Below are 12,826 nucleotides of genomic sequence, written 5' to 3'. Positions count from 1 at the left end.
TGTCTCTGACACTCGGACCGTCAACATTGGGTCTCCTCAGGGCTGTGTTCTCTCTCCATGGCTCTTCTCCCTGTACACTAACTGCTGCACCTCCAGCCACGAGTCCGTGAAGCTGATCAAGTTTGCGGACGACACCACCATCATCGGGCTCATCTCAGATGGAGATGAGTCGGCTTACAGGAGGGAGGTGGAGCGGCTGGTGTCCTGGTGCAGCAACAACAACCTGGAGCTCAACGCTCAGAAGACAGTGGAGATGGTCATAGACTTCAGGAGAGTAACAGCTCCTCTGTCCCCTCTCATGTTGGCTGGCTCACCTATTCCTATTGTAGACTCCTTCTGCTTCCTGGGAATCACCATCACTGAGGACCTCAAATGGGAGCCAACCATCAGGTCCCTCATCAGGAAGGCCCAGCAGAGAATGTTCTTTCTGAGGCAGCTACGTAAACTACGACTGCCGACGAAGTTGCTGGTGGAGTTCTACACGGCCACCATCCAGTCCATCCTCACCTCCTCTATCACCGTCTGGTACAACAGTGCCACCTCCAGGGACAAGAGCAGACTGCAGCGCATCGTAGGTTCTGCTGAGAAGGTGATCGGTTGCAGCCTGCCACCTCTTTAGGACCTGTATGCCTCTAGGACCCAGAGACGTGCAGGTCGGATCAGAGCCGACCCTTCTCACCCTGGACATAGACTGTTTGTTCCTCTTCCCTCTGGCAGGAGGCTGCGGTCCATCCAGACCAGAACCTCCCGTCACAGGAACAGCTTCTTTCCCTCGGCCGTCAGACTGTTAAATTCATGAACAGCCTTGTGTAATGTTATTCTATTTATTTTATTTTATTTTGTTTTATTTTATTTATTTTATTTTATATATTATATTATTTATTTTTTTATTTTTTTGTTGCACTTTATTCCAAGGCACTTTCCTAGTCAGTGGGCTCCCCACTGACCATGGCAATGAATTTGATTCTGATTCTGATTCTGATTCTGATTCTGATTGAAAAGAAAAAATGATGAAGAAAGTGATGGTGCCCCCAACGATAAAAACTGTTCATGACAGCACCTGTCGGAGCAGTTTTGAAAATTCTGAAAATCCTCTTTGGAGTTTAAATAAAATATGTTTTTTATGTCTTTATTTTATGATTGATGAATAACTGATGAATAACAGTGAAGTGAATAAATTATTAGCCTATTATAATTATAATCCTGTCTCTTGTTTTTTTGTTTTATTTTTATTTTTATTTTTATTTTTATTTATTTTTTTTCTGACTGAGCAGTAACGGTGAATAAGAAGGCTGAGAATCAGATTTGCTTAATAGCTGGAAGCAGCAGCTAGCGATTTACTGACATCTACTGGTGGCAAATGTAAAATGCGCGGCACTGTCGCAACAAGTCATGTCCCACAAATCCACAATGATGCATCGACATTAATAGAGCTGCAGATTTTTTTAACATCATCATCAACAACAAAAATATCCAACGCTTTTTGTTGTTGTTCTTTCATAATTCGGTGGTGACCCTCGTCTCTTCTTCCTGCTCAAGGCTGTCCAGCAGACACGTTTCAATGAGAGCCGCAGTGACAGAGTAGGGGTCACAGTTGGAGGCTGGTCGTCGGTCCTCCAAGTATCCGCAGCCTCTCCGACTGACCAGACCCGGAATACGAACACTGACGTTCCGCTCGGCGACGGCGCTGGAGAACTGAGTGAAGCTGGAGGTGGTGGGGTGAGAGATCAGACGAGACATGTTGTCCCTGCCCTGGCGAGGGTCATACACTTGGAGGTGTTGGTGGTGACGCTTGCTCAACTTCTCGATGGCATCTTCAATATATCTGTGGTTCAACGTACACAAAATGACTTCACTTGACACTGGTGCTGTAAGTCACACGTCACTCACCTGAGCCCTCCTTCACTCCTCATCTCTTTGGTGCTGAAGTTCACGTGGCATCCTGACGTCACGTGGATGCTCTTTACCGGTACGACATCTAAAGAGGCGACGAGCCCAAAGTCTTCACACACACGATGCAGAATGTAACGGGACATCCACAGATGATCTCCCATCTCGATCCCCTCGCACGGGCCGACCTGGAACTCCCACTGAGCAGACACACACTCTCATCGTGAGCACAGCTCAGTTAACTACTGGACTGCGTCAGGCTGCAGGTTCAGTTTGCTAGAGCAGTGTTTTTCTACCTTTTTCTAGCCATGGCACCCTTGGTTCATTGAAAGAATCCCAAGGCACACCACCAAAGGAACCTTGACCAAAGCACACTTAAAGTCCTATAAAAAAAATCCCTATTCATTTGTGGAAAAACTGTAGCTACTTAACACGGTTGTTATTTTGCCAGGCTATTTGCAGAAACAGAAAGGGGTGGACAATATGGCAAAAATGTATCATGATTTATTTATTTACTTTATTACTTTAAATAACTGTTTCTATATTATCGCTTCTCTTTTGCATTTTATTGTAATTTTCGGACAAAACCTTCGCATTGATTGCCTGAACTTTTATTTTTTCGCCAACTTTTAAACCACAAAGCAAACTTTGACAGTCCATAAGTATCAATAAAGTTTTGAAGCAAGATGTCATGTTAGCCCTTAGCTCTGTTAGTTAGTTATAGGCGCATCAGGTTTAAAAACAGCTGGAAGCTGCGCACCACAACAGCGCTGCTTTGACTGATGGACAGATGAGCGTATCAACACACTGTAGCTCTACAGTAGAGTGGATAGATGAAAGAATGTCAGCGAATCCATGTGATCTCACGTTGGTTGCACCTCTATCTCCGGAAAAATGAGGTGAAATTGGATCATTTTCTCACGGCACACCTGACAGTCTCCCACTTTTTACTTCTTTATTGTATGTACACACTGCCTCACTGGTTGTCGAGTATTGCCAACCACTCTCAAGATTCGTACCTGCGAGGGCAGATCCTCAGAGTTGGTTCCAAACATCTTGATTCCAGCGTACAAGCAGGCTTTATAGTGGCAGATGCTGACGTCTCTTCCAAACACCTTGTTGAAGCCCACACAACAGGACACTGGAGACAGCAAGAAGAGCTCACAACCAGCCACCTGAATTCACAGTTCTTCGACCTCACCTGGTTCAGGTTCTGACCCGTCTGTCACCCATCCAAACGGCCTCCCGTCTGGATGAAAAAGGGTGAACTCCTGTTCCATCCCAAACCAGGGCTCGAATCCCATCACGTGCTTCATGACTACGGAACACTTGGAGCGCTGATTAGAAACTGATGTAAATAAAGTGAGCCGGAAGTCAGTTTTTAGTCACAGGAGGAGTAAAACAGCTCACCAGAGGAATTATAGGGGGAATTTGAGGATTCATACCAAGTCTGAGTTTCAAAACTTGTTTTCCGAGTGTCTACTGACACTCACCAGGTATACAGAAGCATATGGCATGTTAGCAGTCCATGCATGTGTTGCACCTTCACCCTGAACCCCTGAAGTCTGATCACTACTGAGTGGCAAAAGTATTTTTTCTGTGCTCTGCTAAATGATGGAGGCAGAATGGTGGACCACGTTTATGAGCTTGTACAATTGAAAGTGTTATGTCAATGAATGGATCATACAAATTTATTTGGCCATTAAATATATTTTACCTGCAGGCTGCCTGTTCCTGTTGAACACTTCACAGAGAACCATCTTATTGGGGTCTCGAAGAAAAGGATCTCGGAACATCCGGGCCGGAACCAGATAGACTTCCTGAATGCTGTCATTTTCCACACTAGTGGTCTCCCATTCAGGGATATCTGATGAAAGAGTTTGCATGTAGAAACTGTTTTATATTTTTTTTACAGTCCATTAATAGAATTGTCAAATAAAGTAAGTCAGATAAAATACTTCTAATGACTCAGCACTGTGTTTTCTAGATGTGTGATGTGTGTGAACTGAAACCGATATGATGCGACATGACAGTAAATAATAGTATTTTCCAGGTGAAACAGCATGTCTATAAGGGTGGGTAGTTCTTTCCAAAGACAGACCCCGCACTTTAAGAGTCACTGACTCATCTGTGTGTGCAGACATAACTGATAAGGATGGAGGTTCGTATCATGGATCAAATGCATCTAGGATCTTTAGTGGGTTGTTTTCCATCCATAAACCTCAACATATTTCAAAACAAAATTTCTTTGTCGACCACTTTACCTGAGATCCCGACAGGCTCTTTGTCCAACGTTCGGGTTTTGTTCTTCAGATTCTCCCCGGTTTGATCGATCCAAACATATGTGACCAGACACTCCACCGTTTCCAGGGAGAGGAAGCGCTCCCTCACATTCTTATGAAGCACCAGGCTTTCGGATGTAGACATGATGATCCTCCTCCACCTCAAGCTCCCAGCAAGCTGCTCATTTTCAGCTCACAGGCCACGCCTCTTCAGGTACATGTGCCCAGAAAAACTGGAATGTCTGCAGCCAACGCTCCAAATTGACTTAAGGCGACAAAAATGTCTTTTTTTTGTATCTCCTGATCCTTTCATGTCTTTATGGGGTTACTTTGGTACCTGTAGACGCTGTGGTGCATGTCATTTCCACCTCTGAGGCAACAGGCTTTGGTATTCATGGTCCCATCAGGGTTTGCCTCTGCACCTGAGGTGATGACATCTTAACTCATCCCTCATCAGGGGATAAACCAGAGCACTAAACTGCAAACGACTGAGATCGGGTACAGATAATGAGTTTGCCGATGTGCTCTAGCGCACAAAGTCAATTACAGATACAGTATAACCTTGCACTTCCCTTATCCACAGCCACCCTCCAGAGCTTCAACTATAGTCATGGTGAGTCAATGTGGTGGAATCGACTTTAACTCATAAAAAGGTAACTGCCCTATTGATTGTGGCTGCATTATTTACATTATAAAAGTGTCTTTGCGCCAAAAGAAAATCAAATAACATATCAAATATATTATCAACTTGTATTTCACCCAGTTTGGCCCTAGATATATTCTCACTCATATTGCAGTTGAACTCATCTAATTCCATAAACAGGAGTCACTTGTTGTACACGGATGACAAGCAACGTGTTTGGCTCTCACTAGTAGATTTATTTGGGGAGTAAACATGTAAAAGGCTCCCAGAAATAACTTGGTGTCCGTGCCAAATGTGCAGTGCAGGCCCTTTTTCACCTCAACAGTGTCAGTGTCAGAGCAGAGGTGAAAAAGGCCTGTCTAGTTTGGACCACAATTGACCATTCCAATGTGTATTTTTAAATCAACCAATACATTTTTCCAATATTCCCTTCTCGGGTGTATTTAGGCTAACATTAAGTTTTTATTTTACTTTTTTTATTTTACTTGCATATTAGAGTAAATCCACAAAAAGGCAGAAATGAATTTCACTGTGAAATGTATTTAACTGAGGACCAACAAAAGTGCTGCGGTGAAAGGTTCACAAAGGTTCTACCAAGATCAAGGTCAAGATCGGCGGGTCATTGCCCTCCAAGATATCTTGAAAATAACCATTTGTATATGTGTCTATAAACTGCCTCAACCTTTGAAACACAAGAACATTTTTTCCAAGATTTTTCATGATATAAGTTCAGTCTGAAAACTCAACCAAAAGTGACAGTAAAAAAAATCTAAAAAGTCTATTTGGTCTCAATATTCAAGTCTGACTGAAGCGCTTCTCTCCTGCGAACCGTGGCAGTGATCTGACAGAAGCGCAGTCACCGCCTCATCCTTACCTCAAAGGATGAATAATCCATGGCCACCTTCATCAATGCTTCACTGACCTTTACCCTGTTTGTTCCTGAGTGACAAGCTTACTTTGCTGTCATTGGAAAACAGCTCAGCTGTTTGCTGCAGGTGTAATATCAGTCATGTATTGCCTTCAGGTGCTTGTTGGGTGGTTGGTTCATCAATAATGGAGAGTCCAAGAATGTTTAAGGTCTAGATTGTCTTACCGCTCCACTGCGCCGTCACACATGTAAGAACACCTGACGTTAACTAACAAAGAGTCTTGTTGGTGGGCAACAGGGACTCACAACCGAGTACTGACGGATGACGTTCAGATAAGATCCAGCTGATCAAGGAACAGACGTCAGGACGCTTTGGCGATAATGAGGATGCTCATGAGGAAGACCATGACGAAGAAGATCCACATGAAAAATCGATCCATCACCTTGGCCACCTTCTTCCACTCTGCTGCCTTGACACATGTTGCTCTCTGCTCCCGAAAGCAGTTTGCGATGTACTGAATGTTCTTCACCACCTGGAGACATAATGAATGAGATGAGGTCATTTGTTATGCAGGAAGGCTGATGTTCATTCTACACAGTCATGATTCATCATTCAGTTTAAGTTGAAGCAGAAGAGTAAACCCACAGAAAGCCTCTTTTTGAACACTAAGTTGGACTCAAAAGAGCCGTCTTAGTCCGACCACGGTCCTCAGAAGACCCGAGTAACGTAAGAGGAGCTGTGCAAGAAGCAGGTCAAGTGAGAAAAAGGATCACCTGGTTGTGTTGGAGGCAGGGACAGCAGCAAGGGCATGCTGGGATCTGCTGCTTCTCTGATGTGTACAGTAGCTTCTCCTTCAGTCCCCCGTTCAAGTGCAGCTGCTTCTGAGCTCGAGGAGGACCATCATAGTTGAGTTCTTCTCGTCTGATATGATGGAAGCGTCGGGTCGGCTCCACGTTCACCTCCCCTCTCTCCAGTCTGGAGGTCTGGTAGCGGTCGTGATGATGCCCGCTGTTCAGATCCCCGTTGGGTTTGCTCTTGCTGTGATGATGTCCATTGTGAGTGCTGCTGTACCTGTACAAGTCCTTGTCGTTTTGGTAGAAATCTCCATCCGAGTAGACGCTCCAGTCTCCCAGGGGCTCCTCCGGACACAGCTGCGTCCTCTCACTCTCTGGGGTGGTGCAGTTCTCTCCCACCTCGTACACAAAGAATATTTTGGACATGTAGTCGATGATGAGGACCTTGGCCCAGTGGGGTACAGGCCTCGCTTCAGCGCCGCAGAAATGTATGTTCATGATGAAGATGGTGAGGGAGGTGGAGGCTGTAATCATGGTCATGGTGGCGATGTAGTACTTTCCTGCAAAGAAAGACATCTTTAATATCAATCATCGGTACTGACTTGTTTCAAGGGACTCCATTTAGGAGTTCACTGAACTTTAAAATGTCCGACTACTCAATGACGCGCCACCACCCACTATAAAAAACACAGCTGCACTGACGAACTTGTTGGAAAGACTTTCCAACCGATTCTTTTGTTGTAACTACAAAGAAGAGTGTTTTTGACTTTCTCTTGATCCCAGAACTTTTTCAAGGCAGCTGCTGAAGCCAAGTTCCACCCAATGATGCTGCAGATGTTTCACAGCAGACAGTTTCTCCTTTAACATTTAGTAGGGAAGCCATTATGCAAACATTAACCAGCTGTAAATTCAACTTAATAAGTACAATTATTTTCAATGTCTTTTTGATGAGAAGCTACTCGACAAGCGTGTGAGGTTCCACTACAAAGGAAAAACAACACACAGTAACACTTTAGCATTGCAGGAAAGTGAAGAGTGTATCTCCTGCTATTATCTCTCACCCGGAGAAAACCCTCTGTATAGGCCTGAAGATCAAAGAGTTGGCAAATACTTGTGACAGTGACTGCCCACCCCTGAGGGAACCCTGGCGTCACAGACCCACATGATCTTGCTTCACGGTCTCACACAGTTCCTCACACAGGTGCCCCACCATGCCCCTGTTTTTGATCACCAGCCATCATCATTCTCCTTCTGACACCACAACTGCAGTCAGAGGGAGCTGATTCTCGCTGACCTAGCTTCCAACCCTGACCTTCCAAGAGAAAACCTTAGACATAGATCTTGGGCTTTCTATTTAGTTTTGTTTAATTCAATTGTTTCGGCCACATCCTCCCTTAAATTCAAGGGATTTGGCGCGAATGCTGTTTCAATAATCCATTTAACATTGAGTGATTCAAGGACAAAAATGACAACGTGTTCTTCTCACCAATGTAGGGCATGCTCTCGGCGGGCGGCATGCTCTCAGCCACCAGCAGCTGGAACACAGTGAGGGCCAGCAGTACCGTCACCCCCAGAGAAACCTTTTCTCCAGAGTCCGCAGGTAAGTAGAAGCCAAGGGGAGCCAGGAAGGAGATGAGAAAACACGGCAGCAGCAGATTGAAGATGTAGAAGGAGGAGCGGCGCTTCAGGAGCAGGGTGTAGGTGATTTCGGTGTATGGATCCGAGCAGCAGCCGTACATCATGACATTCCTCACCGCTGGCATGCCATGACACTCCCACTCCACGTTCTCCACAAAGTCAGACAGATCACCACTGTCCATCCCTAAACTGATGTCCACCTGCGTGAAGTCAAGCATCAAAACAGTGTCAATGCCAATCCCTGTTACTTTAAGACTTGTTCATTTTCATCCCATAATATGGTAACATTGAAGTACAAGATATAGCTCAGATCTGGTACATCTTTTATCTATTGATGTGGTCTAAAATATGGAGTTGCTGCTGCACCTCCCAAAAATAGCAGAGATATTGGCATTCAAAAGCTCTACTTCCCATCTGAGGAAGCGGAGGTTAAATGAAGTTATTGGTGAGGACCTCACCTCAGTGTACTGTAACATTTGTTGGTCAACATAAGCAACTATTTGGCTAGGTCATGTTCCAGTGCGCATGCTAGCGTTGCACAGTATGTTTAATAAAGTAAATGGAACACAAAACTCATCAAGACATGATGGTAATTCAACTTGAAATTCGGAAATCCAAAACGAGGCCACAGATCAGTCCCATATCTAACGGCTGAACGGAAATTTTGTCCAAATTGGTCCATAACTTCTTGTGTTCTGTTGCACCCAAGCAGCTAGACATAACAACAAAGATAACTGCATAAAGATAAAGAAGAAGAACCTAAAAAAGCAGAACCGCAGATCATCACATCACTGCATTTTCCTGCTGAAGTGAAATACTGACAGCAACAATTCCTGACAGTCTGCCGTCCCCCTCCTCCTGGCTTCCTGATCAGCCAGACCATACCCTGCTGTTCCTCATCACCACTTCACTACTTCATATCTGTCTGCTCACTGAGCTCTGTGAGAAACACCAGCCGCCCCCCAGCCTTTGTTCCTCTTGACTCGACTCTTAACTGACCTTGTTTCACATTTACCTTTACATGTCGTGGAAAGTCAGTACCTGAGTTGAGCTATCTTCCACTCAGTTTTCAGTCACCTTTTGATCTGACACACCACAAATCAGTTCCTGCTCACACACGTGCTCACCTGGTTCCCATTGTAGGTCCAAGAGCCAAAAGTGAGGTTGCACTGCTGCCAGTCGAAAGGAAAGTAGGAGACGTCTACCACACACGTGCTCTTGGTGATGGCCGGGGAGTCCCAGATGATCTCTCCGTTGTAGCGCAGCTTCACGTTCGTGCTGGACGTACCTGAAGACTCCTCGTCTGCTCTGGATGGACCACAGGAATGAGGAGATTGAATATTTCAACATGAGATCAGACAAAGGCTTCATTTTTCTGCAACCACCCCAGAGGCCACCACCTATTCGCTCTTGCTGATTTCTTCAACTGAGGTTGTTGACTTTCGCTTTTTATGTTGTTCCACCTCCCCACCATGCTGAATTTTACTGGAAATAATCACCAAAACCCATTTTTGTGGCTGTTTAAATAATCGTAATCAAAACTAACAGGTATAAAAAAAACAAGGTCAACTGAACGACAAAGTAAGGATGGAATTGTTTGTAAGTCCTAGATGAGCAGAGCGTATTGACCAAAAGTGGAGTCATCCTGTCTTCATGGAGAAAGAAGAACAAAAAAAAAAGCTTTACAGCACCACTGGTATGTAGACAAACATCTTACCGTCACAACACAATGATGAAGGCTAGCATTCTTGTGAGTGACCACGCAGTTGTAAAGATATTTCATTTATGTAATGCATTATAATAATGCGAGGTTCGCCCCATCCCAACTTTAAGAGTCAACTCCATCCATTGATACATCATTGAAACGATGATACAGCTGCCGAAATGACACACTTGTTGACTTTGGTTACCGACTTGTTGTAGAGGACGATGTCCGGCTTCCAGACTAGGTCACTGGGGATGTTGATCATCTCCAGGTCGTCGTAGTCCTCCTTGTTCCACTTGAGGTAGGCGTCGTTCCACGCCTGTCTGATCCACAGATATGTGGTCAGAACCTGGTTCCTCTCGTCCTGCACCAAAACACACATCTCATTTCACATTCCTCCTTCGACATCTGTGAGACCTAAATATTGATGAAATAAAGATATATATATACATGTAACAACATCAAAACACCATTGAAAATCAGATCTCTAATTCAGTTCATTTCCTATTATCCTATAATTACTATTACATTCATGTCATAATTGGAAAATAAGCAACAGAGGAAGAGAAATTGAAAATGTTCTTAGATGTTTCAGCATGAAACTCAGATTACAGCTCACCCGTGATCCCACTGCTTTAGACTGAACTAACTGAACTAACAGTGGTACCTCGGTTCTCGACCACAATCCGTTCCAGAAGGCTGTTCGAGAAGCGAATTGTTCAAAATCCGAATCGATTTTTCCCATAACAATGAATGGAAAAAGAAATAATGCGTTCCCAGCCTTAAAATAGTCTTTTGTAGGAGTGAATGTAGAGCGTCTGCTGCAGGTGCGCTGTTCGTCTATGTGTGTGGCCGCTGCATGTGGGAGGGGTTGCCAAGTGAGTGACGTCTCTCCAGAAGTGAAGAGGTGCCCGGTGCGTGTCCAGCTCTGAATGTGCGCTTCTGTGCAGTTTGGCTGTGACAAAGTCATAAACCAAGTAACGCTCTGTCCCAGACTCGCGTCATCCCTGTCCCAGCTCCAGCCCACAACAGGACATCAAACCCTGGAGTGAGCGCTCCAGCCTCGGAGGTGTGGAGAGAGAGCACCTCCCCTGTGACACTCTACCACGCTCCAGTGCGGAGACAGGAAAGGTTTTATACCTCAATATGAAGAAAAAACAGTCAGTAAATGTAGCTACGTAGCTACGTACTAACGGAACACGTCTGCATACAGAGCCTGCGTTATACACAATAACAAAGCGCGTCGTGGGTCAGCTGATCGGTCTGCGCACGTTATGTTTTTTTCCGCTTTTTTTGGGGGAGTTCGAGTTCTAGATTTTCATCCGAAATCCAAAGCAAAAAATTCTAGAAATTTTTGTTCGAAAACCGAGGCACCACTGTAGTTGGTTGTTGCGTTCAGCCCCCGTCTACTCACCATGTCTTTTATCTGTGACAGCGTGATCTGAAGAGAAACGTTCAGAGCATCGTCTGTGTCCTCCACTGGCCGCAGAGCATTGGAGTAGTCCTCCATCAGGTCGCTCAGAAGCTTGCGTGCATACTGACCCCGAGCTCCTTCAGACACTACAGGCAAGCAAAATTGTTCCGAAATGTTTTATCTTGACAATGGTCAAATGTAAAATGATAATAAATTAATACAACTAAAAAACAAAAAATTGAAAGTGAATCACTGAAAATTAAAGTGATATTGAATATGCAGGTTCTTTCATTTAAAAATAGTGGTCTGTTTATGTGTTCCAGTTAAGGTTATAGTGTTCAAGTGATGAAGATTACTATAATGATTCCACTCTTCCTGAGCTGATTCTGCAGGGACTATCGCACTGTGACACACATTTGAAGTCAAAATAAAAGCTGCTATCTCACCGTACACCCAGAGACTGATCCACATGATCATCATGGCTGCTGTCCTCCTCTTCATCGTCTTCATCCTGGCGCAAGGATCACTTATTTAACAATAAGTCCAAGAGATCTGGACCCAAACCAGAGTCTCAGAACCGCTCCTCCATTTCCTCCCACTGAAATGATCACGCAGACAGAAACTCTCCCGGCCTCCTACATCCTGTCGACGAATGCTTCGCTAGCTTTTAGTTGCTCTCCGTCTCTCACTCTGTGATCGCTGGTGTGGAGCAGGACCTGAAGCTGCGACACACACAAGCAGCAGCGTCACATAACACAAGGTGTAATGCAATACTTGCTGCCTCAGCCACTTGTGTGCATTACCACAACAGACTCATGAAACATACACACACTGTACTGTCCCATGTTACACGGCTAATGGCATGTGTCAGTCACACACACATGCAGCGACACTTTCTTACTCATGTTCATGTCACTTAAGACAGGGACACACCTGTGGGCGAGATGGTGACTAGATGTCATACACCCTCCAGTGTGACGAAGCACACACACACACACACATCCTGGGTCAGATTACACTCGGGCAGAATCCTTTACACAAGCAGACTCACCAGCTGTGAGCACTCATCTTGATGATTAAGGGCAATAAAAAAAGGTGAACAAAAAAAATATAATTTTCATATGCATTCAGAAAGTGAAACTCGTATGATACAGAGGCATTTCATGCCCTTCCAGGCCTCTGAATAAATATCTATTTCTACGTACCCAACACCTCGGCATCCTTTATCATGAATGTCCAGGTTGTTGACCATAACTGTCAAGTCATCTGCATTGCTGGGTCTGGAGCCTCTCGTCTTGGGACAAGATCCCAGGGGATCTCTGCAGGGTTCAGATCAGTCAAGCCAAGAAACACCAACATTTAATTGGGCAGTGTGGGCAGGTGCCAAGTCCCGCTGCAAAATCTAATTGTCAGCAGAGGGAATCCTGAACTGCTGTCACATTTCCAACGTGGACCATGGACTTCAGAAAACAGTGGCACCACATCACATGCATTCTGTGCCATTTGGCTCTTCCACAGGACTCTGGGACATTGATCTCCAAATGACATGCAAAACTGCTGTCATCCGTCAAGAAACGGACTACTCAGCGAC

The 12,826-nt window shown here is 44.8% G+C and overlaps 2 protein-coding genes across 2 annotated transcripts; both read right to left on the bottom strand.

Annotated features, from left to right (window-relative positions):
* Positions 1-1,497: 1,497 nt before the first annotated feature.
* LOC128753578 (glutamine synthetase-like) lies at positions 1,498-4,317 on the bottom strand. The gene is made up of 6 exons (XM_053855360.1): positions 4,155-4,317; positions 3,608-3,757; positions 3,092-3,238; positions 2,910-3,031; positions 1,891-2,090; positions 1,498-1,825 (listed from the first exon to the last, which is right to left on the bottom strand). Exons 1-6 carry the CDS (start codon positions 4,315-4,317, stop codon positions 1,498-1,500), a joined length of 1,110 nt encoding a protein of 369 aa, XP_053711335.1.
* Positions 4,318-6,045: 1,728 nt separating this feature from the next.
* On the bottom strand, positions 6,046-11,883 carry LOC128754404 (neuronal acetylcholine receptor subunit alpha-9-I-like). Its single transcript, XM_053857001.1, has 7 exons — positions 11,682-11,883; positions 11,236-11,381; positions 10,031-10,185; positions 9,244-9,424; positions 7,965-8,316; positions 6,458-7,038; positions 6,046-6,216 (listed from the first exon to the last, which is right to left on the bottom strand). The coding sequence occupies exons 1-7, from the start codon at positions 11,743-11,745 to the stop codon at positions 6,046-6,048; spliced, it is 1,650 nt and encodes a 549-aa protein (XP_053712976.1). The 5' UTR covers positions 11,746-11,883.
* Between the last annotated feature and the right edge of the window lie 943 nt (positions 11,884-12,826).

Source organism: Synchiropus splendidus, chromosome 2 (genome assembly GCF_027744825.2).
Source record: "Synchiropus splendidus isolate RoL2022-P1 chromosome 2, RoL_Sspl_1.0, whole genome shotgun sequence".
NCBI lineage: Eukaryota > Metazoa > Chordata > Actinopteri > Syngnathiformes > Callionymidae > Synchiropus > Synchiropus splendidus.
The sequence above is the reverse complement of the archived record's forward strand: the minus strand, read 5'-3'. Positions and strand labels throughout refer to the sequence as shown.

Coding starts and splice junctions, on each gene's coding strand:
- LOC128753578 (XM_053855360.1), bottom strand. CDS start 4,317: ATGTCTACATCCGAAAGCCTGGTGCTTCATAAGAATGTGAGGGAGCGC. Junction 3,758..4,154: donor AGAGCCTGTCGGGATCTCAG/GTAAAGTGGTCG, acceptor CTCTTTCATCAG/ATATCCCTGAATGGGAGACC. Junction 1,826..1,890: donor AGGAGTGAAGGAGGGCTCAG/GTGAGTGACGTG, acceptor GTTGAACCACAG/ATATATTGAAGATGCCATCG.
- LOC128754404 (XM_053857001.1), bottom strand. CDS start 11,745: ATGAAGACGATGAAGAGGAGGACAGCAGCCATGATGATCATGTGGATC. Junction 8,317..9,243: donor GGACCTACAATGGGAACCAG/GTGAGCACGTGT, acceptor GACTTCACGCAG/GTGGACATCAGTTTAGGGAT. Junction 6,217..6,457: donor CCTGCCTCCAACACAACCAG/GTGATCCTTTTT, acceptor TTATGTCTCCAG/GTGGTGAAGAACATTCAGTA.